Below are 27,638 nucleotides of genomic sequence, written 5' to 3' on the forward strand. Positions count from 1 at the left end.
ATAGTGACAGGTGTGTAACAGCATGTAGAAAGTACATGTTGTCCTCTCCCTTCCTTGTGCAACCTTGTGCAACTTTGCCCAAGGTGCAGGAGAGTCTGGAGATGATGCTTTTGGCTTTACACTTCTGGCTTTCTGCAGCACCCACCTACTCTGATGGTGGCTCCTCCTCCTCACACAGGCAGCATGAAGGCAAGGTCTGGGGTAGTACAGTTAAGACATGAGTTCAAAGAAGACACAAAAATGTGGTCAACTGAAGGCCCAAAAGTAGCTGGAACCCTAGAAATGAGCACATCCTACACTGCTCGTGCAACAGCTTTGCCACAGCAGATATCTGGGAATCTAAGTCCACTTGGTAGGGACTTGGAGGTGGGGACCTTCAGAGAAAGTCTCCAGTACAGCTGCACTGGAACAAGCTGCCTAAGCAGGAAAATAATTATTGTTTATCACAATCTTCCCAAAATAAAATCAGGCCACTCATCACAACTTTGAAACACTTCGATCAACTACATGTGAGGTTTGCTCGGGTGCAGTAACCCCGTTTGACCAGTCATGGTTAAAACTCAAACAAAATGTTAAAAAGATACAATAGAAGGCTGTTTTAACTTCAAAATTAATGTTCCAGCTGTCAAACTGCACAGGGACTTAACCTACTTCAGAACATATTTAATAGCATAATTTAGTCCCCAAAAAGAAAAGCAAAATAACTAATGATGGACAAATTTAGAGGTCAAATCTAGTTCAGACAAACATTCAAAAGTTCAGATGTTTAACCAAACCTTATCTTGTCCATGAAAAGCCTCAACCGAAGAGCTCTATCTAATACAAGCAAAGCACAGAAGACTGTGGAAACTTTTCCTTGCAGAAATAAAACTATTATCAGGAACGAGCACCTTATTGCAACACTCACGTGTTAAGCAGTTAAGCATCAAAGCAAAAGCAAACATTTTCAGAAAACTGCTTCATGGAAGTAGTAATATTTGGATGAAATCCAGTACAGAGAAAAGAAAATAATATTAAGGGAAAAGATAATACAAATGCAATTAGACTATCAACCAATAAAACTTAATCTATGCTTGATAGTTGAAACCATCCAGGCTTAGAGAGAATGAGGAAACTGGAGATCAGAGGACTCTCCTTTTGAAGTCTTGCTGTCCACATCCTGGGGACCATTATCTAACTGAGCATTTTTAAGACATGAATATTCTGTCACAGAATTTAAAAGCTTTTTTATTATGAATGACCTGTAACTTGAGTAGGGGCAGCTACAGATGAACTCCAAGTAAACAATTGTTTGGAAAAGGTGCTAACATTGTTAACATTGCTAACATTGTTTGCTGGACTAAATCTTGCAAAATAAAATATATATTTTATGCAACAAGGAAAAGTTGCATTTAGTCTTCATGGGGTTTAATAAGAACAGAAAGTACAACCCTAAAGGATCCTCTCTATCCCTATCCTCACACTCCCCAATTACAAAAGATTTTCAAATGCTGCAGCAAACCAATGATGCTTCAATTTTCTTCCCTCTCCCCATGTCACCACCTTATCTCTTCCCTGCTTAATCCTGTCCCTCACCTTTTCTTCTCCATCCATCCATCCATCCATCCATCCATCCATCCATCCATCCATCCCCTCAAGCCACTTGGGCAAGTAATAGAAAAATTTACTTTTCTTATGATTGAAGCCCTCATTCAACCTATCGGATGCACCAAATCTGAAACCTACCTAAAGGTTCTTTTTGAGCAAGACTGATATTTTCAGTTTAGAAATGAGAAAACTGTAACTCAAACTAAGAACAAAGTTTCTACAATAAATCAACTATCCCACTGCTTGTAATTATGCCTTAATAGAAGTACTACCCTTGTTCTATCACACTCAACGATCTTCAGATAACATTGTATAACAATTCAGGTATTAGAGTATTCTCATTATTTCTCAATTAATTTTTAGTGTTATCTTTTAATTTTCATTCAAAAACTTCAACTGAAATACCTTCATATGAAAATAAGAAGGTCAGAACATTACAGAGCCCTAAAATAATATTTATTATAACACAGACAAGGAAAGGCACCATACATATGTTTTCATGTAAAAAATATTTACAAATCCTATTTTTGCAGGAACAGAAATTATCTTCTTGGAAACCATCAATGACATAAAGATGTTGATGTAAATGAATGTAGCAGAAACTTGGATAGAAGACAGAGTGTTCTTGAGATCATCACCTGTACCACTTCATTTTTAGTCAGCTTTCTGGTCCTTCCATCTCTCTCTTCCCAAGAGAGAATCTGGGCATGTTCAGGAGCCAGCTTACTCCAAATACTCATCCCAAAAGATACTGTGACTAAGCTTAACTTGCTCTGATTTTTATCTTTTTTGCTAAATGATCAAACCTGCATCTGCCTGCTCTCCTTTGGTGACCTACATACATTGGATCACCTTCTCTTCTGGCTCTGGCCCTTGGACTGGAGTGTAATCTTCAGCAAAAGTGATTATAAACCTTGCTATCACTATGGGATTGCAACATAAATGAATCATAATCTTGACATGCAGACATACTTTTTCTAGCACGGCTTCATACCTGAATATTTATTAAACTATCTATGTATTCGGGACAAGGTGTGTTCATGAATTTCAGGTTGATTAGCTTTATGTCCACAAAGTTTTTTTTGTTTGGTTGGGGTTCTTTTAAGTGTATAAGCACCAGAGTATTTAAAATTGTTTTAATTCCATTTATTTTAAATGTACTGTTTGAAAAGAGTTGATCAGTTTTATAAGAACATTACCTTTCTGTATAAACTGAAGACCTTAGAAATAATTACAAAAACTATTATCTCACATAGGAACATATTTTATATGCCATATTAAAAAGAAAAAAAAAAAGGGCTTAAGGAAGCTTACTCTTTGGTTTTCATGGAGAGTGCATTGGTTGGAAAAGATTAAAGGACAGCAGGATCTACATGTTCTGATTGTTTACTTTTCACCTCTAAAAAAAGCGGCCATGAAACAGATAAATAGGCTCTATCAGGAGAGTCATTTCCATACTGAATAGTAAATTCCACTTCCCACGGCTGTGGGAAGACTTTGCCTTGAATATCCATGTGCAAGAAATACGGACTGAAACTAGGGCAGATTCAGAAAAGGGCTATTTGAGATGCTGAAGAAAAAGAGCAGCAGCCTATCACAGGAATGATGACAAAAAATCTTGGCTGGCTTTGTCTACAAACCAAGGAGGAGAAGGAATAAGGCTGCTGTCTGTAACCCTTTTTGGGATGGTACACCTGAGAGAAAAGAACTGTGGAAAATAAAGAGCTAGCTGACTGCTGACACAAGAACACAAGTCCATTTAGGCTGAAAATTAGAATCCTTTCAGCTTGAAAACTGAAGTTTTGGAACATTCTTCCAGCATGAGCTGAGGGGCAAAAGCATTACTTCTGAATTTCATTAATTATGAAAGGAATCAAATGAGGTAGTTGTTTTCAAGAACTGGGGAATTGATTCAATGCTACAAAAAGTCTGTCTGAGGCAGATAATGCTATGTTACACTTTTCAATAACAGGAACGCAAGTGAATTCCTCTTGGGTGAATCCTGGGCACACTTAAGACAATGGCCACTGGAATTAATTAAATGGAGCCAAACATCCTCGGCGGTGAGGGAAGCTGCTCATGTGTCAGAGCATTCTCTTCAGCATCAATATTTAAAGCCAGCTAGTTGGAACCTTTTACTTAATTGAGAAACAATACAGCGTTTAACCCTTCAGTGGATTCCACCCTTTGGCTGTTGGAGACAAGATCTGTTCAGCTGGCATGTCAGCAGACAGCTGGTGGAAAAAAAAAAAAAAAAAAAAGATATTCTATAAACCACATTCCTTTCTAGAGGTTTAATATGTCCTGCCCAGGAAACAGTACCACGGTTTCATCTACTAAGCTGCTCTTCAAGTATTTGGGATTGGAGGTCATAGTTTAAATGACCTCCATAATTTAAATCCTCCAGCCTGGAAGGTACAACCATTTAAATATCACCATGGGAAAAAAGTGAGTCTGGACAGCAGGTATTCTTAGCTAAAGCCTGATTTACAGTCTCTCTAACTGAGCTTTAGACTTTTATAACCTAAAAACCTCCTTCTTTCTGTCACATTCCTCCCAAAGTACCAGGAGGATTGCAACTGGATTAGTTACAAATAGTAGCAAGACCTCAGAAAAGAGTATGGTGTGAGAATCATTTTTTTCTGGCTACAAACTTGTGCTCATGTTAGCCATGTCAATAATTACCAGGCAAGGCTTCAGAATTAGGTTCACAGGACTGATGGAAAGCTGGGTTGGTTCTTCCATCACCCAAAAAACAAAGCTCAAAAAGTCTCTCTCAGTTGCTCTAATTCTGACCTCACTCCAAAGGTACTGGTCTGAAATATTTTCCATTGCAGTGAAAATACCTGCATCTCTTTAGGTGTTTTCAGTTCTCAACCTATATTCTTACCCTGGGAAAGCAAAATGTGGAGATATTAAAAAATGAAGATGTAAAGACAAGGCAGGCCATGTAGAGTCAAGCAGATGTAACTGTCTAAACTATTAAAACCCTTGTATTTTCCACAGTGTACATCAAAGTTTAATTTAATTTGCTAAGGTAAATAAAGATCTACTTAGGAATTAAGAGATTGCACCAAATAGTACAAGCCAAGTTGGAAAGTGACAGAGTAAATATCTTTTCCTCATATCACAGGAGTCAACCTCACTTCTGGTACACAGAACGGGCACATTGCTTGACTCCAATAATACCTGAAAATGCTCAGATTGCTTTTGCTGAAGCAAGAGTCTCTTTGAAACAACCACTATATGTATATGTAGTTTTTAAAACACTGGTCCACTATATGTAGTTCAGTAGGAAAAAGCTTCAAGTATTCATGACTTATCCAGCCTCTCCTTACCTCAGATTTATCTTGAGTGCACATGTAGGATATTATTTTGTTAAGAAAAAATATATAGTGTCTCTTCTTTAGAATAAAGAAATATGGATTTGTGACCTTTTTTTTTATTTCTCCTTAAAAATTAAGTATTTTAGTAGTGTTTTGAACAAACCTAAAGAGATTTTAAGACACACATTTTGTATTATAACATTCCCATGGGGCCTGTGTATGATCGTCTTTACCAAAGCTCCTTTCAGTCCCAGTTGAATAAATATGCATTTTATTTCACTAATCTTGAAACAACAGGAATAAAGTTTACCCAGGTCTTTTATACCTCAGAGAACAAAACAAATACTACAAATCTTTAGAGAGAGAGGATATACAAAAGGGCTTGAGGTGAATGTTTCAAAGCAAATACTCTTCAAATGATGTGCAAATTATTTCAGCACTTGAACATGATTTATGAAAGGGGATTAGTCCACTGAAACAAGAACCCAGTTTAAACTGTTGGGTTTCAAAGTCAAAGAAGAGAAGCATTTGCTGGAAAAGGCAGAAGAAACTGGATAGTTATCTATAGTGAGGATTTCTGATTGATTTTCTTTAACTCAATCTTACATTAGCTATCACTGTCATTCATACTTAACTGTGTCGGGCAGTATAAAATACCTTCTTTTATGACATAATTCTCCATAAAAATGAAGTATGCAACAGTGATAATTAAGTAATAATGAGGTAATTAATAACTCAATGACTAGCTCTCTATTTACTAGTATGCCCCATAAACGAGCACAAGGAATATGAAACAATTAAAGATTATCTAAGCTCAAAAAGATAACTTTTCCAGGGAGTTGTGTGTCAGTGAGCAGACCAATGAGTCACAGGTCACATCTATAACAATACATTATATTATATTGTAATATTCCCACATACTCTTCACCTAATGGGTAAGAGCTACTCTTAAGTACTATAAAAATGAGCACTTTTATGTAATTGTAAAGATTAATAAGTGAGCTAACTTCTCATGGTTCTATAATGACCCTGCTGTTCTAGTAGGTAAAGGAAAATTTAATGATCCTGCTCAGATATGATTAATATCTAACTTTTTCCTGACTAAAAATCTGGACTTGGTTCAATAAAAATGAATTAAGTGAACATGCACTGATTTCCCTGCCAAACGTTTATATGGAAGTTGGTTATGCCCAATTTAAAAATATGCTTTTTCAACCCAAACAGTAAACTCTGGAAAGATTTTGGAAAGTGAAATAAAAATAAAACAAAGAATTAAGGAAATATTATATTATAATTGAGGGAAACAGGATATTCCAATTAAAAAATCCAAAAATCCCTTTTTTTTTTTTTTTTTTTTTTTTGAGAACTAGTCACAGCCAGTTGTGATTTTGAGTGAAACATAATCTCCTGCTATCAGTAGAAGTGACACAGTTCATTTGTGAATTTGGCATGTTTTCTTTCCAAAATGCCAATATTGTTACTTCTTTGCTGCTGAATCAGTATTTTCCTAAGCATACCTAGAGTAAATGATGCAGAGGAATATGAGAGTAAAAATATGTCAAAATGTAACTTTAGACCCTATAGTCTAAATGTGTGCTATCACCCTCCATAAACAGTGCGTTGCCTTTTCTTTTTCTGGGCTTTTTTCGGTACCTGAAGATGACTGTGTTCCTTTTGATGCAATAAAAATATATGCCACAAACATAACAGGCTGCAGAGTGACAAAATTAACATTGCAGGAGGAAACTGCATATTTGCATATAGTTTTCATTTTCCTTTCTGTTTTAATTACTGTCATTGGTAACGCTGCACTAATATACATTACTTTATATTTCTTGGGTTTATTAAAAGTAATAAAACTGACCTATACATAACGCTAACACTGTAATGTAATAATACTCCCTAAATAGTATCCATTTGGCTTTGAACCTCACATCTAACTAAAACAAATGGTCTGGGAAGAGGAAAGAATTCAGACCTCATCAGAGCTAGACAAGTTTGGCTGAGCCAGTAAAACCTCTCACTACGTCCTGGGATATGGTCACGCAACGTACCGTGGAAGACAGGAAGAGAAAAATCACCCAGGCTCCTCTCCCAGCACTGCCAGGGATCAGATGATCTTTTTCTAGGAACTCTCAATGATACTTTAAAAAAATATAAGTTTTTGGCTTTTTTTTTTTTGACTCCTGCTATTAAGCAGCTGAAGCCGTGCAAACACGTATCAGTGACCATCCCTTCCCTCTGCAGAGCCACAGCAAGGGGTGTTTGCCACAGACGTGTCCAGTCCTGTGTGGCACAAGCTTTAAAACCCTTGAGCAAGCCCTGGGAAGGAGCTTAGTCAGGGAAGAAGTCCCATGCAAAGGCAGAAAGGGTTACAGCTTCACTGATTTCTCCAGTTCACCCATCACATCCACTAAGAGTCCAGACTGGGTTTCTGCTGCTGGTTTCCCCACCACACATATACATTATGTCCTAATTATCTAATAAACTGTGTTCAGAGAAGATTCTAGATGCTTATAGTAGTTACTAGGAATCTATACATGCTATGCTTCAAGTTTCAAGATTTAGCCTTCTGAGTAAATGAGTGAAATGAGACAAGCAGCAATTTTAAAGCACACAGAGTCCTTGGCTAAATACCAGGGATGGGGTGGCCTGGCTGAAATGGTATCTTTTAAACCGGAGCAGATTCCAGAACACTGATGACTTTGTCACATGTACCTCGGAAGGCAAATCAAAATTATGATCTAGAGGTTATTGTTCTTTCCTGGATTAAAGAGATGCCAGGATGCATATTCCCAAACACACGTTCTCGTGTGGTAGCTCCCCCGGGCAGCGTGCAAGGGCTGCGGTGGCACGGAGCAATGCATTGCCCTTTGGGACTAAAAAGACCCACGGCTCCCTGCTGGAAGTGCAAGAGGAATTTAGGTAAGCAAAATATCATTATTTGAGTTGGCCAGTGGCCAGGACGCCGGGGCTAAGGCCTCAATCCTAACGAAGAGCAGAAAGGAATCCCAAGCCTGCCGTTTAATATGCATGACATGTCGGCTTTGCTGTCAACTTTTCCTTCCACCCCCCTGTTTTTGTCCACTTTTTCCACCTGTTGCAACTTGTCCTTATTCAGACTGGGAGCTGGAATTGCCTTACTTTGGTTTCACATTGTGTCTGGCACAATGCTGCCCAGATCCCTGGCTACTCTTAGTGAGACACTAAGGGGATCGAGAATAGCAATAATCCTGCAGAGCTCACCAAGATTTTCCTCTTCACATTTATATACACTTGTTCTTTTTTTTGTATTATTTAAATCCTGATGCTCTACTTGTGGCTCTCCAAGATAGAATTTAAATATGGAGGAGATTTTCCAGGATCTGTCATTGCAGGGCTGTATGACTAACCACTGAGTTTTAAGTAAAGTGTTCTTGAAGATAAGAAAAATATGCAAGTAGGAACAATAAAAAATAATGCAATTCAATCTTATCAATTCAGGCAGTTCCAGCTTTTATGTGGCAAACAAGGAGATCAAATTGCATTTATCTAATATCACAGATTTTTTAAATGTCTAAAATATTTAATTATTTTGCTTTGGCAACCTAAAGCTGAGGAACAGATTACTGTTCCCACTACATAAGGAAATAAGTGACAACAATTAGTATTTATTCTGTTGCTTTTGTAATAAAAATAGAATTCCATCACTTTCAAGGAAATTTAAAATATTAATAAGAATGTGATGAACTGAGTAAATGTGACGCCATAAGGAAATGATGGAGAACAGGTTGGAAATATAGTGCTTTGGGAATGGATTGCATTATCAAGCTTGTGATTGTGCATTTTGACAAGAGCAGCCCTCAGATTGATACAGTAGCCAAAGGGCACTCTTCCTACTGCAAAGCCATTTGTTTCCATCCAGAAAAGGGAGAGTGGAAGGGGAATTGATCCTCTCCAGCAATCGATAGCATCTCCAGCCCAGGCTCTTCCACACGAGGTCACTCCTGAGTGACAATATTCCCAGACGATGGCCAAAATGCAAACCACAAGGCTACCATGGGCAGAAAAAACAAGGCTGAGCTTAGTGGAGAGCATGGGTTTGGCTTCATAACTCACAACACGACTGTCCTGACAGCTCCTGTAGTCCACATGTGCAATAAGGTCTCTTGGGTTTTGGAGAGGGGGACAATTTCTGTGAATTCTGTGAATCTGCAGGGATCCCTTCCCCATCTCCCATTGCAGTGAGAGCATCTCTACTTTCAGTCTAACCCAGGTGCCTGGTTTTCATGAGGTATAAAATGAATGTGGCTGACCACCTACTAACAGATCCAATTATCATTGGTACTAACTAGGCTTTTTGCCACCTTAAGAGAAAAAAACCCAAAAACCTATAGTTTGAACAGAGTTACTTGGAAATTATGAAGTCTACCACTAATGTTAAAAATTATCTTTAAAAAACACTTATTCACATAGAAAGGAGCAGTGCTGCAAGGCAGCTTCCTTGCACCAGATGTGTGCAACTTCTAATGGGGGAGGCTGATAGGGTGAGAAACATATTCTTTCTGACCCAGCGTTATCTGCATAAATTAAACCAGTGAAATAGTTGGCATCATAAAATAAAGAGCAATCTATTTCCATCTATTTGAGAGCAGGATCACGGTTTTACATATTTTGGTAATGTTCCCCAAGGCCATCCTTGATTTTTTTCCCAGCTCAAGAAAACTTCAATTAGAACATGAGTTGACTCCAAAACTGGGTGAGGAACCACTGAAAAGCTGCATGACCAAGAAGACGGTCACTCTCTGAACTTTGGAAATTGAGCCTGGCAGTTTCAGCCCAATTGTCAGTGAAATCAGTGTCTACAGCTCAAAAAGCATAACAGAGAATTACAATTTGTCCTTGTACTGCAAGCAGAAGCAATTAGGATTAAACATAAAAAACAAATTCTTGCTACCAAGTCTCTGGGGGCAGTCTCCCCAGTGTTAAATTAAAATTACTGGGGTACTTTGGTTAGAATATACCTGTCCTTTATATATGCATGCTGCTAAAAAAACCCCAAATGACACAGCAGTACCAAGCATAAAAATGGATTATTTTTTGTTTTTAAGATGCAAAGGAAGTAAATACAAACGATTCTGAAATGTCTATTTCAGTAAAGAATATGGAGGGGGGTGGTAGCCTGCTAACACAATCAGTTGCTCATCTTCTGTGTTAAACTGGAGGAGTTTTAAGCCATCTTTGAAAAAATCTCCTTTGTTTGGATTTGGCACTGGCATGAGGCAGTAATATAGGAGCACTATGCAACCAGAAAATGGTGAAACTTTGTCAGAACTTTATAAACACACTTGCAGATCCTGCACATATCTTCTCTGTGCTCTGCAGTCAAACTGGACAATGAAACGACCACCTGTTAACTGCTAACAATGTGTCATTACCCGTTCTCATGCCTTTTTAAAGCAATTTTGGCTCTAGCTGCCGATAATTCTGGCTACGATACTTGTGTGAACATTAAGGGCACAGAAAGCCAAAGGCAGAAAACTGACAATACAGTTTGTGCTTAGACTGCTAATAAGTAAGTGAATAATATGATTTTTCTAATTCCACATAATTGCTTGATCTCAAGGGGCCAAAAAAAAAAAAAAAAAAAAAAAAAAAAAGTTCTCTGAATACATATTTTAGAAGCAATCCGATCTACAGTATTTAAATGCAAGCTTCGATTCAGTGAGATTCCAGAGCAGACATTTCCCCATTTTTAAATAGTTTAAATAGCCTGTAACAAAACAGAGGTTATTCAAGATTCTCTAAGGTTTGAAAAGAAACACAGACTGAGTCTCTGTCACTGCTCATATTCACTTTTTCTGTTTTGTCTAACAAATTATCATTTGAAGATATGTGAGAAAGCTAAATAAATAAATAAAAATTTCCCGAGTGCTGAGACAGTTTATGGGCATTTTGGTATTAGCTACAATAAGAGCAGAATCAGGCCCTCAAAACTTCCCATTCTCCTCGTCTTATTTTTCTTCCTCTGAGAAATGCACTGTACAAAGATATTGGGACAATTTTTCACAACCTACATACAAGCTACTTTATATTTTATAACAGGATGAAAAACCTTAAAAAAAAAAGAGAATCTTCAAGATAATAGGAAAATAACAACAAAAAGCCTGGGTCTGAAGAAAGAGATTATTTAATGAATGTCTGCATGTGTGTGTGCGTGTGCATGCACGTGTGCAGATATTTATGATTGTGTGGATAACTATCATTAAAAATAGCTTTGCTGGGTCTTTTTTTTTTTTTTTTTTTTTTTTTTTTTTTAAATGCAACTCTATTCTTAACTGAAACCAGTGCAGGCAAATTCCCAGGCAGCACTTTGGTACCTTTAGGTGTCTCGTACCAGTGTGCAAGACTAAAGCTGTCACAGCACTTACATGAGAAGCAGGATGTGAATCTCCTGGCAAACAAAGAAGAAAAAACAAAGATTTAACAGAAAGGCTGGAATTAAAAAAATGCTGAGTGAGTGATTCAGGGTCACCACCAGCTCCTGCGTCTGCTGCCCACAACATCACAAGAATCTCGGCACAAACTGGAAAAGGAAAGTCTCTGTGGAGCAAAGCCCATCCCTGCTAGTTTTAGATCACTTTCTTTTCTAATCACACTGACAAAAAGCAACCTCGACCCCTGGAATTTACCTTCTGTAAAATGATAGATATAACACTGACTGTCAGCTACAGAGGATATGTCAGGTCTTTCAGCAATTCAAGTGTATAAATATACAACAGGCAAAATTACTCTGGCAATTTGAGGTATTTTGCTAAAATGGAAACAAAGCAACTGCAATAGACCATTAGCATAGGATTCATGTTGCTTATTTTTAAAAACAAATGGCTCAAATAAATGTCTTTCCTCCTAAACAAATTTATTTTGCTTAGAAGGGGATGTCACCCTTTAAAAGTCTGGAGCTAGTAACTGTCTTTACTTAAATGCAAGTTATGTATATCGGCACAGAACACACTCAGCTTTAAAACTCTCAGTGATCCTCCTTACATTCTGTATGTAATAAAAATTATCTTAGTCTGTAATGGCATATTTATTTAAAAAGGAAAGGAAAAAAAAAAAAAAAGGAGAAAAAGTACTCAGAAAAGAAAAATCCTTACTTAGAGATTTTCTGTGTTCAGGCTTTGGATCTTTGGATTCAGTGTCTAAGCTATTCAGTAATTCGATGCTGGAGGATCTTCTGAGCTTGAACTCCAAATTTCTCGGTGTACAACTCCGTTCTTTTGACTGGGAAAAGAATATATATATGTGTATACATATGTGTGTGTGCATGCTTTTAATAAAATTATTATTTGTAAGAATGAAGCACAAGATCACAGAATGCCAGTCCCAAATCAGAAGCTAACAGACACACTGAGCAAGTGATGCAGCGAGTATATAATTTAAGTAAAGTGTAATGCAAAATTTGTCATATGGCAGAGCTTTTATGGCCCTGACAGACTGATCTTAATTTCTGAGATAAATTCCCATTTAAGTGAGGAAAACAAAAGGCCTACTTCTTTAGGCTTTAGAGACCAAAATTATTTCCACATTGCAGGCTACTTCCAAATGTCTGCAAAGAGGAAGGTTGTTTAAATTGCCTTTCTGGTTTAGTTAGTTACAGTAAATATTCTTGCAAACACAATTGCTTCAAACATCCTTACAAATTTGGGGTTGAATTCAGCTGTTCTAAGCTGAGGAAAAAGCAGGGGGTAACTTTTCTATTGCCCTAATCCACTGGCATCCACAGTGACAATTAGGGAATTAGGGACTATTAATAGAGGGGGAAAAAAAAAAAAGAAAAAAAAGAAAAAAACCCCCAAGATTATATTTTGGCTAATCACACATCTCTTCCCATGGCATTGTCAGGTGAAATCTAAGCCCTCCCAATGACCTGGAAATTTGCAAGGCTTTAAAGTTCATTCAGAGCTGTAAATCTGAAATAAATGACAGGTATGAAATGGGGGGTGAGTGCTCTGTGGTGGCACCCAAATGGGGACCTTCCCCAGGACAAGCCCTGCCCTCCAGCACCCCAACCAGCTACAACCTGTGCCCCACACAGCTGCTGCATTCACTCCATGGTCAGAGCTGCTGAAGCCACAATATTACTATAGTTGCACACACATACAAAAATAATTAAATTAAGTCTATTAGATATTTAACAGAATAAATTTTTAATTTTTGTTTTTTTTTTTTTTTTAAGAAAAAAGTGGGTTTTAGTCTCAATGGAAAACTCCACCCCAAAATCTTCAGTAGGATATCAAAATCCTCACACGCCCAATGAAATGCACAATATGAAGACATACATCATCAGATCAAACTTTCTTTGGCTGATTATAGCCTCAGGGTAATATAATGTTTGTAGCTCTTTAAGGAAACAGTAGCCGTGTTCAGATTAACGCTTTCTGCCCCTCTCCACCAACTCCACTGCAGCAAAACCTTTGAAAAATGCAAGAAATGGGGTTATTTTTCTTTCCCCAGTTTCTGCAGTGAACAAGGAAAGTCAGTGCCCTCTAAAAAAAAAAAAACAAACACATTCTTGGATCAGGCAGGAATAGAAGGAAGACATTTGGAATTTATACTGAGAGTGGCAAAAAAAAAAAAAAAAAAAAAAAAAAAAAAGAAAAAGCTACAGCTGAATCTGGTTTGGTAATTAAAAACTGTTTTAATAAAATGCAGCACTGCTTACTTCTAGTAGAAAACCCCCAGCCTTCCTGGGAGAATAACAGCAATCAGTTACAAAGGAATATTATTTGCTAGTGTTATTCTTGTGAATAAGTAATACAAAAATTCATAAAAGGCTCAAATGTATTAATAGTTCTATTGAAGATTATATACTGTAGGCTGCATCAACAGAAAATGCAAAAATTCATTAGTTATTAAGTGCTTGTGTGCTTTTACAACCCTCAGCAAACCAATGTCCTTGTTATTTCAGAGGAATAAATGTAGCGTTCCGTTTCGAGGCAGGAATCAAATGACATTTTTGTTCAACAGCCTTGTTTATCTGACATTTTTTAGTGCATTTGCATACATATTTTTCCATCCTTCAGAGAAAGGGATGTCTAGCTAGCTGCTGACTGCCTAAAACCTGCAGAGTTGCCTGAGCAAATGAAGTTGAAATTGCTACATGTTAATTAATAAAGGTAACAGCCAAAACAAATACATACCAATCTGTCAATTGCATTTTTGATAGCGTGGAACCAATCCAATATGAGGAAGTCGATATCCGACTGGAGGAGGAACTCATTTCCTGAAACTGTTGTGATCTGGGGAGGACATGGGCACAAACAGGTAAGTAAAAGACACTGGGCAGCTGATTTTCCTTCCATTTTCTCCCTTCTGCACCCAAAGGCTTTCTCCTCTGTACCAAGAATTATCTCCTGGAGTGCTGAGTTACTAAGGAGTTTTGAACCTCTGTCTGGAAACTGTTTTGAATGTGTCACAACAAACGAGATATTGTCTCAGCAATGCAGCCACCGAACACAAATACTGCAAAAATAACAGGAATGTGACAAAAGTTAAGAAAAGCCAGGAAACTCGGTGTTAGGCGACACAGTTCACATGGAAATCAAAGCACCCTGAGGAAAAAATGAATGCAAAAAGAGAATTAACTCCTGGTTTTTTCTGTTTACATTAGTACTTTCCCGTTATTATTTTTAGATCCCCTACCTCCATTCTTGAATTTACACATTTATTCTATACCTGTGATTTCAGAGTCCACTTCCAAGCATTGTGGCAAAATTAATAATGTCACTCTTTTCAGGTTGAAAAAAAGAAAAAAAAAAATACCATCAAAGATGGCTGTAGAAGAGTAATTAGGAGCCCATTTATCATGAAAAAAATCCCCAGTTTGTCTGAATAGAAGTCGATTTACATTTTTGACCCACTCACTGGGAATATTTATCAAAAGAATATTCAATCCCCTGATAATCTTTTTTCACTGCCTAACAATATTTGGTGAAAATACACATGCAAATTCTGTTGGTCTGAACTTCTGTAAACCACCATGATGATACTGATACCTCACTTTTTTTTTTCACTTATTATTGGGGTGGTTTTGTTTTGGTTTTTTTTTACATAAATACCTTTTTGCAGCAGGACAGAGCTCCAGATGTTACATACAGCATGCTCAAATGACCACTTTACAGGTGGCAAATCTGAGATGTGGACCTGTGCTGTGCCCCAGGATTATTGAGCAGAGCCCCGGTGCACGCGGTCAAGGCGCACAGTCCAGGGCACAGCAGCATCGCCTGCTTTCAGGCCAGTGAAGAGAGGGTTACATCTCCACCACATTCTGCAAGAGGCAGGAGCTCCTCCAAACCAGCCAGCTCTAAAACCAGATATTTTTCCTTTTTATTTTTTAATTTTTTTTTTTCCCTTTAAAGTTGGTTGTGCAAAACTTCATGGCATCCCCGCATGGGCATTGCGTGCCTCGGTGTCAGTATTTCAGGGATACAGCTGGCACACACTGGAGTTCTCTTTGGGGTAAGGGTCCAAACATTTTCATGTCTTGCTTGGGGAAGAGATGAACACACTGGCCAAGAGAGATTTCTCTCTGACCAAAGCATGAGGAAAAGCAGAAGAAAGCCATTAAGACCTGGCACAGCCTATTTATGTAAATCCATCAGGCCCAAGTGCTACTGTTTTGCTGCATCTGCCCCATGTCAAGAGTTTTTACTGAAGCTTAAAAGAAACAACAGATCCTCAGCAACCCCCTCATACTCCCTGTATCTTTCTTAAAACTGAAATACTAACAGGGAACAAAACAAAAGAAAACAAACAAACAAATAAAAAACCTAAACAAAACAAAACAAAAAAAACCCTAAAAAACCACCAAAACAGTTTAATGTTTTATTAATTGCTCTATAACCCTCCTGTTATTGAGGAAATGCCTGTGAGGAAGGTTTCCAAAGTCATCAGCATTAAGGAAAATCCCATCAGCACAGCTCCAGTGGAGACATCCTGTGAGAGAGCTGGGGAGAATGTGGGAACAAGACTCTGGCCTGGGCTAGGAGGCTGCCTGGCTGCAGATGTTCATCCCATCCCACCTATACCCATCAGGAGAGGACCTCCAACAACCCCCCCAGTGTGCATGAAAGTGTTATTAATTGGAGAAATTTTAATTCCTGTATTACTCAACAGCCAACAATACCCACACACTCACTGTTCTCTTTACCAAAAGTATATAAAAAAAGTCAAAATTCAACTTCAGGTGAGCAGTTGAATGAGCTGACCTGCCCACATGGCAACCTTTGGGTTTGAAGGGCATTATATTATATCACTATTTATTAATGTATACATGCAGCTATGAATTAGACTAAACACAGGAAACAATTCAATCTAAAACCTCTCTCCCAGTATAAACAAATCATTATTAAAATTATAAAAGGGAATAATATTTTCAAAGCAAGAGCAACATATATAATTAGATTTACTGGCTTAAAAAGGACACAACATAGTTCAGTCTTCCGTTCAGTAAATTCAGCCTCTATTAAAATCCCAGTATTCAGCAATGCATAAACATTTGCACTGTATGATATGCAAAAGAGATACTCCACTGCTAACAAGACCAAAGCAAAATACACGTTGAAAGTTTCTTTGTCTGAATGTGTTGTTTTGATAGCCATATATTATCAGTGTTTTATGAGCAAATCTGTAAAAACAGATCATAGAAGGGAAGGAAGAGAATTTGTTTAAAATATACTTTCTGTAAGATATAGTTCAAGTTCTTTCCTTTCTTTCCTGAGACTAATCTTCAGAGTAACCAGACAGTTTCAAGAAGACTGCTACTGCTCTCTACAGTTTAAATGCTTCCACTCCTTAATTACAGTCAGTAATTGACTTTGTTCTGCTCCATTCCAGTCATTCACAGGAAAGCAGTTCCAAAGGCTTTGGCTGGTAAATCCCATTTAATGTGCAGGTTTCCTACCCCACTTTTATATATTACCTCTTTAGGATTTCTGATAAATGGTTCTTGGAAGGGATTGCTAAACCATATTTGCACTTTGAACAATCGAATTTTCAGCACCCTTGGGAAAAGACATCAGTAAAGAATGCTTGCTTTGACTAAACCTTGTGATTGAACAATTTATGATCACAGCCCTAAATGATGTATAACTAACAACAAGCATAAATTGTTCAATATTAAGGCATGCTAACACACCATCCTTGTGTCAGGCACTGCTGAAATAGAGAGATGGGAGAAAAGAAACCACGAAAGATAAATCTAAAAAAAAACAAAACAAAACAAAACAAAAACAAACAACAAAAAAGGGAAATTAAGAGCTCCGTATAGAGTTGCCAGTCTCCATTGTGGCAGGTATTTCACTTAAATGTTTCCTCAAATTCCTCTTTGACATCATATTTGCAAAGGCCACAGCCTGGAATTAACACCACCTTCCCACCTTCCCAGGCAGAATTATGATGCTCCTGTCAGCAGTAAATACCCACAAGGAATGACAACTGACATCAACCCCCTCATTTGCAAAGGGTGTGCCCTTCAGGTTGCTTATAGAGGAGTCAGGATGCCTCTGTTCTCTCTTTCTTGCTACAGTACCCTGGAAAAAAAAAAAATCACTTCAAAGGCTGAATCCACACACATGGTAGTTTCCACAATGAGCTCCAGTTAAGCACTGATCTTCTGTAAATTTCTGCTCACCACAGGTAAACCTGTGTTAAATTCAACACACTGCTGGGCTGCCAACAAAGTGTGGGAAGGGCAGAGGGTGCAGGTTGAAGCATTTTTTTGTGGTATTCTATTTGTGGCTTATTAAGGATTTCTTTTGTCAGCTTATAAAGCTACAACTGGAGAGGTGAGATTCTTTTGCCTATCACCATTATGATGTACCAAAAGGTTGTGTTCAACAAGATCCTATTTTATCAAATAAAAAGATGCCTACATAGCACTGAGAAGCTCAGGACACTACTTAATCAATGCCTTTACCACTTTATAATACATAAAAATACCTTGGAACCCACACAGGATCAGTGGTTCCTAAAAAACCCACAAATCATCTATTTTTCCGGTGCTGGGATGTGCTTTGGGATGTGTTACTGTGCCATACATGGCTACAATTCTCCAGGGCTTTACAAAACACCTCTCAGGGCATGTCTCTGAGATTCTTCCCTTGCAAGGTGTACCTGACATCAATGGAAAAAAATGAGCTAAAAGACAGAATATCATGGGAAAGCCCAGGGATTTGTGTCCATAGCCTTGATGCAAACTTTAGTCTGGGGAGTACAGCACTGCTTAGTCTGGGGAGTACAGCACTGGTGTGGGGGGAAAGAAAAAGAAAAAAAGAAAAAAAACAACAAAAAAAGTCTTGTTCCTAGAATCTCTCTATATGCATTTCTATAGATACATTTGTTTTAGCTTCAGAAGAGGGATGGAGGCAGTTTTAGCAATCCTACTGATAGGCACTCTATGGAGATATGGAAAAGGGCGATAAATTCACACAGCGAAACAAAAATACAAACCCCATTATTGATTCCCTCACTTCAAAGTGTACTTATGCATCTCTGGTGGCTACAAGTATTATTTGCAGTGATGAACTATTTTCAGACAACGCCAAGAACAAACTTTAATACAGGAAGTGAAGAACCCCATGGGAAAGGAGAAATGCAACAAAAAAATCCAGCAACCTCTACAGTCTCTAACCTGCAGCAAAAGGAAATGGACTAAGCAGCTCAGGAAGTACCTGGCTCAGGTATTGCTCATGTATAGCCAAGAAGAAAACACCACACAGTACTTATTTCAGCCAAACACTGAAACATTCTATTCTTCAACTCCCTCTGAATGTGAGATATCCCCAAAAAGTGCTGGACTATTGGAGTAAAGCTTTGTAAAACCCACCCCAATGGTTCAGCCTTGGATTATCACACTTCTGGACTATGGAAACCCCACCAGATGCTAACCCAGTGCAGAAAACCACAGCTTGTGGTGAGCACTAAGTGATTTAAACCTGGATTGACAGATACCTCTGTGTGCAGAAATTCAGTAAACTGAATTCCTCTTGTTGCACTGTGCATTGGGATTGCTGCCCTTGGTATGTGTAGGAAAAAAAGGAAATGTGAGTTGCTGGAGCATTTCTGGCTCAAAAGATAACACTCTTCCCCCATCCCACTGCTCCCTTCATCTCACCTTGCTCTGTCACAAGGGTGGTTTTTTTCTACTCCTGCTAATCACTGTGGTTACCCATAATGAAGAGGAAACTAGGTTTTGCCCTCTGCTTTCCTGATATTTTTTTTTCAAGTTGGGATCTATCCACCCAGCCCACGTAACACAGGACAAACCTTACTCTGTCTGCATGGCAGCCATGAGGGCTGGGGAGGGAAAGTTAGGAAGAGAAAAAAAAAAAAGGGGAGGGGGGGGGAAAATAAAGAAATAAATCTTTTCTTTCTTTTTGTAAATATTCCTAAAGAAAAAAATCATAAGACTATAATATAGCTTGAGAATAAATACATAAAATATAGATACTCATGTGTCCACGCCCACAGTAGAAGTAGAATTAATTAAACTTGGGAGACTCTGTGCTCCATAGTGGTTTAATTAACTGGATTTGAATTAAACTGGGACAGAGACATGTAAGTTTTTAAAAACATGTCAAAAGTCTAACTGAATTTCTGGAAGCTGATCTTAAATTCTTTCTCACAGATAATCCAGTCTCTTGGCCATGTTTATGCTGAAAGAGTGAGCAGCAGAAAGGATAAATAAGATATCTCTGAGTGCACAGTGAACCAGGAGTCTAACATTCAAGAAATGCAAATAAAAACCAGAAGGATCGGTATTGAGCTGCATTATATCCATACTGCATCATATATCCATTCTATGATTCAGCCTACCAAACAGAGGTAGTCATGGTTATGCTGATAGTTAAATTACTTAAAGGACTCTGAGATGTTTATGACTACCCAAGAAATTTCATTATCAAGCAGATTGTCTGTCTCGTGTTACAGTCTGGCTTTACCCATCTAGCAGTCCTTTGGATGTCGAGCAAAGTTAACATTGAAGTGATGGGGAAATATCAGCTTGAAAGAAAAGGTCTTCAACCAATCTTTCAAAAAAAATGATATTTGTTAAAAAAATTTTGTGAGAAACTATCTGCCTTGTGTTCCCAATGTTGCTAGATGTTAAGTAAATATATGCTGATTGCAAAAAAAAAGTTGCTTTGGCAACTCTCTTATTAAAATGCATTTGTAACCCCCATCTGTCATGAAAGTTTTGAAAAGTTTGTTTACTTTGGATAGCCGCCTTATCCAGGGTTACCCCAGCATACAATGATAGCAGTCTTCAGAAGTTGTATGAGGAACAAGCCACTGGGGATCCATTTTTGTTTTAATTGGCACACACAAACACTTTTCTGGTCTGTCAAAAAGATCAAGCTAATATGCATGGCGGGTGTTATATTCTCAGCTTTTGGGAGCAGTAAAGCTCCCTTTATTTAAGTAATTTAAATGATAGACTGCAAAAACTTTGCAAGTCAGAAAAATGTTTTATACTTTCTTTGGGAATATTTGTTTTAAGCAACAGAAAATGTTCTTCATATCTAAAGATGTTGAACCTTATGTTATCATTATCCTTTTTCTTCTGATTCTGTAAAAATTACCAGGAAAACCAACTATTGCAAAGAGGCAACAAACAGATCCCGTGTTTTCACAACTTCTGCACTACTAGCAAGCACATGACAGCTGCTGCCAGATGTTTATAGGATACATCTTCAATTCCATCACCTTGTGGTATGACTGATTTGCATATCCATTGTCCAGGAGTTTTTGCAGGGTTTTTGTCCTAAAGCAAACTGGTAATACACACAAGTTGCTTTTTTTTTTATTACCCTAGCCCAGTATTTGGGGTAAACACATCAACGGCTCTGAAGTGGTTTTAACAGCCTGAAATCTGGGATCAAACTTCCAAGAAAGAACAAGTTTTTTAAAGGAAACTCTATTGTTATTTTTTTCCTGGTAAATTTCTGGGACTGAGTCTTTCAACGTAATTTACTCTGTTACAAAGACGAAGAAAAAAAATGCTTTAGCCTAATTTTTTCTCTTTTGCTGTCCAATGGACTGATAATTGATACCAGTTTCTAGTGAATGACATGGATACTAGCAAGGAGAGAACTAGGTCTTCTCTCTGCATTTAAAGACACATTTTCCTTTTCTTTCTGGCTGTGAAGAATCTTTGTATCAGAAGAACTGATTTACTTCACTTGTAAGGAAGATACTGAACAATCAGGAGGTCACAATTAAAGCTGATTAGGGCATGAGAGACCTAAACTCCTCCTTGGATTTGATAAGGAGCTCAGGCTGGACAGTCCACAGACCCTCCTTGGAAGAGGGAAAAAAGGTCCTGTGCTCTGCCAGGGGTCCTGGGATGCCTTCATTTCTTTCAAGGAAGAGCTTCTCATTTTCCTTTTTTCACCCACCAGTCCAGGTTCTAGCACATGCTGTTTGGTCAAAGGGAAACCTAAGGCAGAGCAAGTACTTTCTGCTAAACATCCAAGGAACACACTGGGAGAAGAATTTCCTGCTGGTCTGCTACAGTGGTGTTATGACCTATCTGAGCTGGACTCACAGCTGGTCTACTTGGACTGGCCTCTGAAAAACAAGGTTTTCCTTCAGAGGGAAAAGAGGAAAAGAGGAAAATACAAGACCAGCAGCAGATGAGCATCCTGGATGTCAGACACCTGTATGCAGCCACCCAGGTACTCCCTGCCTGTGCTGCCCTCTGCTCCAGCCACAGGGATACGCGGCCCCTTGCTGTGGGAGAGGGATGGATGGGCTTCTGCTAGTCATTAAGCCAAAATCCAGGGAGATGGAAGCCACCAGACTTGAGAAGGGAGAAAAAAGGCACTGCCAAAACTGGATGATAGCAGAGAAGCAAGAGATAATAATTAAGACACATCTCAGTCATGTCTGTGCATAGGAGGAAGTTGGGCAACAGACAGTTGCACATTTTTTCCACAGATGAAGGCTAAATGCAATGTATGAATACCTACTGTAAGCTACTTTTCTCCTTGGGGTAATATTTTACTGTTATTGCCTTTGCAGTCTGAAGCTATATATTACACAGCCACACACGGAGATATTGGCAATGGTTTCTTAGAGAAGTTCTGTCTTTCTTAGCTTTACCAGCTGGACAATACCTAGTGATAAATGGTCCTCCTGTCCAATTTTATATGCATGTTATAACACTTTATGATATATGTGAGTAAGACTCCACATGATAAGTTCTTGTAACAAACAAAATTCAAAGGGAGAATGAACTCTCCACTTTCAGTACAAGCAAAGATATATATTTAAAATATATGTGTGCAAATTTCATTTTGTTGATGCTTATTTTAGCCAGAAATCTATTCATCAGTAGCAGAGCATTTTACAGCTACATTATTTGCAGGCAGGAGTCGGTGCTGGCTTTTAGTATTTCATTTACTGACATGTGTCTCCTATTAATAAGTGCTGAGATTGCACAATAAGAAAACAGAGATCTTTATACTTATAGTAACATATTTGGCCATGATTATAAGTGTTTATAAAACATTCAAGAATCGTTCCTTGTCTACTTACACTAATGAGAACACCTGTTAACTTTAGAGCTGCACAGACTTATTTGCATTGAATTCAGGTTTTTGCATACTGTACATCACTTTTTGAAACAATTAGATGTTTACAGAGAAATATAGCTAAAAGAAGAACAGCAGCTTGAATGCCCTCCAGCCCAAGTCAGTGCTAATCCTGGTTTGAGTGAAAAGCTGAAATCTGCTGCATTATAATACTGACACAAATTCAGCTTGCAGTGAACAAAGGTGTACCTGCAAATCCTCTGATAGCAGATGTTACTTGTGGGGACTGCTGTACAAAGCATCTCTTAGACATGAAACAGCATTACTGAATGGGATTTTTCATTGTTATATCATTGCTATGCCAGTTCCTTCTCATTCAGATGTTTTCCTTTTTCTTTTTTTTTTTTTTTTCTTTTTGGTGACACAGAGCCTCTTTGTGAACCAAGCGTGTAGAACATGTGCTCCCTTTACAAAATATCTGTTTACCTCATTTTATTGGCTTACCAAAAGCCAATACAGCAACACAGGAACTCTCCTACTGCTAGAGATCCAAAACACCATCTCTGCAGTAGAGGGGTTTGTGGCCTGGGGCAAGGAGGCAGGAGGTCCCTTTCTATAGGAACAGGTCTACTGAACGAGAAGCGTAATATCCTGCTGCTACATGACCAAACCAGCCATTGTTTAATAACAAAGTAAAACATCAAAGTTGGTCCATGATCAGAACATATATTCTGCCAGCTGTGTCAAGTTCCTAAGTGTTGCAGGCAGAAAAAATATAAGGATTATCATCTTTCCTTGTATGCAGGGAGCAAACAATGTGTATCATCCCTAGTTTGCCTCTTTCCATTTTTATTTGTAGGTAAATATTAGAAAAAGAAAAGAACCAGGACTAAAAATTCTTTTAATAAGGCTATTCTATTAATTTAAGAAAAGAAACATTTCCAACTACAGCAACCGGAAAGATTTTCATTTGTAAAACTACATAGTATTTTTATGCTGTTTGAGATTTAGAACTCCAGTTTCTAAGGAGTCACAACCTTGTTAGATAATTTCCATAGGTGACACCATACATACAGTTTTTAACAGGGTACAGAATACGGATATTTCAAATGCCATTCCTAAAAGATAATAGACTTATGAACCTTTCTAACAATTGTGGGATTTTTTTTCCATTTGGGAATGAAGCTATTTTATCTAATAAGCAGCATCATGCCATATATAGTACAAAGACAGGATTTCATTCAAAGAATTGCATCTTCTAATTTTTGAAATTAAAAATTCTTTTAATCTGGAAAAAGTGGAACTTCTAATGTCTCCTAATTTTCTTGATAGTTTCAAAGCAGTTTTCAAATGTTGGAGGGTCCTGGGATTTTTCTTTAAACATTCTGAGATTGTACTGACAGCACTGGAAATACTATGGCCCTAAAATTTGTCAACTACTCTACTTGGTAGTGTAGTAATGACAGAAGGTTATTCAAAATGTTATTTAAAAATAGCACATAACCAAAATATCGAATTATCTTTTCATAATAGGTGTCTAAAGAGAGCTTTTCTAGGAAAGGAGCATATAGCTCAGAATTCAGTGAATATCTTACACTAACTGAGTTTAATCAGCTAGCAGTAACTGGGTAAAAAACCCTATAAAAATATGTCACTATATAGCTCACAAAACCACAGCATACTCTGATCAATTCTGTAATGTATTGTTTTTTAAGAAATACAGTGAAATTAAGAAAAAATATAAGCAACACAAACTTCCCCTCCCAGTTGCTGAGTTTTGGGTTTGCACTGGGATATGGCAAATATCAACCATCAAAAGCAAATACGTTATTTTAAAAATATGCATAGCTTTTACAAGTATCTGGGTTTTTTTTTTTTCTTTATAATTTAGACTTTTTTCATGTATTAGAACATGATGTAAACTTTGACATCTGTCAGTCAAGCTTCTGGCTATCACACTGGACAATCTGGAGGGATGCACCACAATGTGATGTGGGATGCAGAAAAATTTAAAAACTCCCATTTTTTTTCCAAAATAAAAATCCCATCTTTTAGTTTTAAATAGAGAGAATGATTGCAAAATATTTGGCCACCAAGACTGAGGTTGGATAATCAATAACGTTTGTGGTTGAATTACCCACTGATAACAAGTAATTTCCTGCTATTCGTGAGAGGAATTGGGAAGTGGTTTTGGGGAATTTGGCAGACTCTCTCTTTTCTAAATATGCTGTGTCTGAAAGGCTGATACTCCTCTCTATTGCAAGCTTTGGGATGATGCAGTACAGTGAAATGCAGGTTTGGGGGTGACAGCTCCTACAGGAGCTTAAGGATGTAAATATAAGAGAAGCTAAAAATATCCAAAATTATCCACAGAAATGGCTGGGTAGTTGGGTTTGAGCTGTCCATGCTATAATCATAACCCACGTTTATCTGCAGCTCTGCAACACTGTGATTGTTGCTCCACTTCTTGTCACTAATAAATGTACAGTACACATGACAGGGAAATAAGTAGTGGTTTAAAATGCATTAGGGCCTCCTTGTCCAAAGATGTCATCATTGCATATTAATTCAAGCACTGTGAATGTGCCAGAAGATTCATGTTTATCCAGCAACACAATCCATAGGTATAGAAGGGCTTTTACCAGAGTATCTTCCCCAGCCCTGTGACCTTCATCCATTCCCTGCTCTTCCCATCATGTTACTAGAAGACACCAGCTATGCCACCACTGTCCTTGAACCCAATGGCATATGGCAACTCAAAAGCAACATCCAATCAGTAACTTTAACACTGTGAGGCAAAAGGAAAAGTCTTAAGGTAACTGGAATTTCAGACTTAAGTTTCTCAAAGTGTTGTGTTCCCCTGTATTACAATCCCACGACCCAGTCCCTGCCCCATTCTGCTGCCAATTAAATAATTAAGGATGTTATCAGATTCCTGAGTTTGACAAAGGAAACTGAGAAGTTGCTTCCCAGTGATTTGGGGGACTTCATCATTAGACCAGAGATGGAAGAGCTGACTGACTCTCTTTTATGTCTATGAGCAGGGACATGCAAGTGGGCTTGAACTATAAACAGAACCGATTATATCAGCGTTTCCCAAGACTTTCAAGAATACAACCAGGAATTTTTGTTTATTCTGCAAAATGGTGATCCTCTATGCTAATAAGTCTAAAATTTGATTTGAAAAAGAACATGGAAAGCAGAACCTGGCAGTACAGTTTCTTATGTGCTTTCCTTTCATCTGCTGGAGCATGGTAGCCCTGATTCAGCAAGGTGCTTCATTAAGAAATATGCAGCTTTCAGAACAGGATCTCTTGTGCTTTTTCAGTAACAAGACTCAAAAAAGCAAATCAGTCAGAGAAAAAATAGCAGAAAAGATATATTTGTTTACAGAGGGAATATTTCAGGGCACAAAAGTATGTTAGTGACTGTCAATAAGAGCTGCATGTAAATTAACAGCAGAATCACAAGCAAAAAAGTTAGCTATTAATTATAAGCCTAACAGCAAAAGAAAGATATACCTTCTAACCCAAGTGAAAGAAGAGAATGGATTAATAATAGATTAAGGAATTAGAGGAGAAAAAAATCAAAACAACAACACAAAAGACCACCACCTATCAGTTCCTTCACTGTTAGAAGCAAACCCAAACCAATAACCTTATCTGCCTACTTGAAGAACACAGTACCAGAAAACAAATAACTTGTTTTTCTTCAGCCTTTGTCTAGACTAATCCAAACACAACCAGATCACCTTGAAGCAAATGAGAGGAAAAACAATAACTGTGTAAGAAATTATAGCTAGTTTTCAGCTAAACTCTGGCTCTTCAATTGCCAACAATCCCCCATAACTCACTCCTGAGAACAGATGAGCTGATTCTCTGTCACAGCCCAGCTTATAACATCTAAGATTAACTAGAAGTCACTCACTTAGACGATGACCTTACAAAGAACTAAGCCATAAATTAGACACTGGCAGAACTTGGGAATCAAAAGAAGGGGAAAAAAAAGAAAAAAAAAAAAAAAAAAAAGAAATTACTGAGGCTGAGCATTTCAGGTGTTTAGAAATTCAGCTATGCCAATTCCTCTCTTCTTCAAATACAAAAACATGCCGGCTGAAATATTGTGATGTAACGCATAGAAATGCACCAAATCTAAATAATCCAGCGAGAAATGTTAAAAAAGGTGAGTTTTTATCAAAATTCTCACCTAAGAAAGAAAGAGCACTGATATTCACATTACTCAGGAAAGCTGCTTTTGCTGAAGGAGAGAATGCGCTCTGGGTTTCACGCTTAAATCTGAATGATAACTCACTCCCATTTTTCACTGCTTTTGCTCGATGACAGGTCATTCACCTCACTACTGTCATGCCATACAAAAATTAGCAACCAAGAAAATGAATCTAGAGCAGCTCCTACGTCTGAACTTGCTCATTTGCCCATACACTCTATTTCCTATCCAAACCCCTTTCCTGCATCAGACCAGCTTCGCAGCCGACACCGAGCAAGAGAGACGGAGAACCTTGCGAATTTTCCCAAGGTATCAGACTTACAGAAGCACCTGTGCTAAATAACTTCCTGCTGAGCTCCTGTGAAAAGCTGCAGTGTTAAATAGCATTCACAGCATCTGATTTTTTCTCTGAGCTGGTTATTTTTCTGCGAGAGTCCTCCAAGCTGTCGTACGGGGCGTGAATGGTACCCATTTTCGTCTTCTTGCCTTTCTCTTTATTTTCATTTCTTGTAGTCATAAGTTTCATTATTTATCTAGAAGTACCATTATATAAGTACAATGGGAGTTGAGCAGTGTCTGGTAAAGTTGAAAAAGAACCCATTTCTAAATGCCTTTAGTTTCTATATTGAAAGTTTTCATTCACTGACTACTGTAAGAAGGCAAGAGAGCTTGAGGAAAATCTAAGTTTTGATGCAATTTTAAAGTGTTATTTCTCTTCTTGAAAAAGACTCCAAATACAGCATGCAAGGACAGAAGTACTGTAAAATTAAATCAACTTCGGAAGTCACTGCAGATCCACCTCTTATTAAGAGATGGATTTTTGCTCGATGACAGGTCATTCACCTCACTACTGTCATGCCTTACAAAAATTAGCAACCAAGAAAATGAATCTAGAGCAGCTCCTACATCTGAACTTGCTCATTTG

At 37.9% G+C, this 27,638-nt stretch overlaps 1 protein-coding gene and 1 long non-coding RNA gene across 10 annotated transcripts in view; one reads left to right on the forward strand and one right to left on the reverse strand.

Annotated features, from left to right (window-relative positions):
- ARHGAP15 (Rho GTPase activating protein 15) overlaps positions 1 to 27,638 on the reverse strand; it is a 339,175-nt gene that overhangs the window by 147,205 nt on the left and 164,332 nt on the right. For all 8 annotated transcript variants that reach the window (XM_071746444.1, XM_071746439.1, XM_071746442.1 and 5 more), the window contains 2 exons: positions 14,096 to 14,194; positions 12,050 to 12,176 (listed from right to left, as the gene is read on the reverse strand). In XM_071746444.1, the coding sequence (XP_071602545.1) occupies positions 12,050 to 12,176; positions 14,096 to 14,194 (226 nt within the window). The remainder of the gene's footprint in view (positions 1 to 12,049; positions 12,177 to 14,095; positions 14,195 to 27,638) is intronic.
- Positions 7,620 to 26,518, forward strand: LOC139797371 (uncharacterized). Of its 2 annotated transcripts, none has more exons than XR_011726443.1 (3): positions 7,620 to 7,838; positions 14,122 to 14,219; positions 20,537 to 20,919. It is a non-coding gene; the product is annotated as an uncharacterized lncRNA (long non-coding RNA). The 2 variants fall into 2 exon arrangements; XR_011726442.1 differs by lacking the exon at positions 7,620 to 7,838 and adding an exon at positions 21,358 to 26,518 and having other exon boundaries at positions 14,123 to 14,219; positions 20,537 to 20,663.

Source organism: Heliangelus exortis, chromosome 6, assembly GCF_036169615.1.
Source record: "Heliangelus exortis chromosome 6, bHelExo1.hap1, whole genome shotgun sequence".
Classification (NCBI taxonomy): Eukaryota; Metazoa; Chordata; class Aves; order Apodiformes; family Trochilidae; genus Heliangelus; species Heliangelus exortis.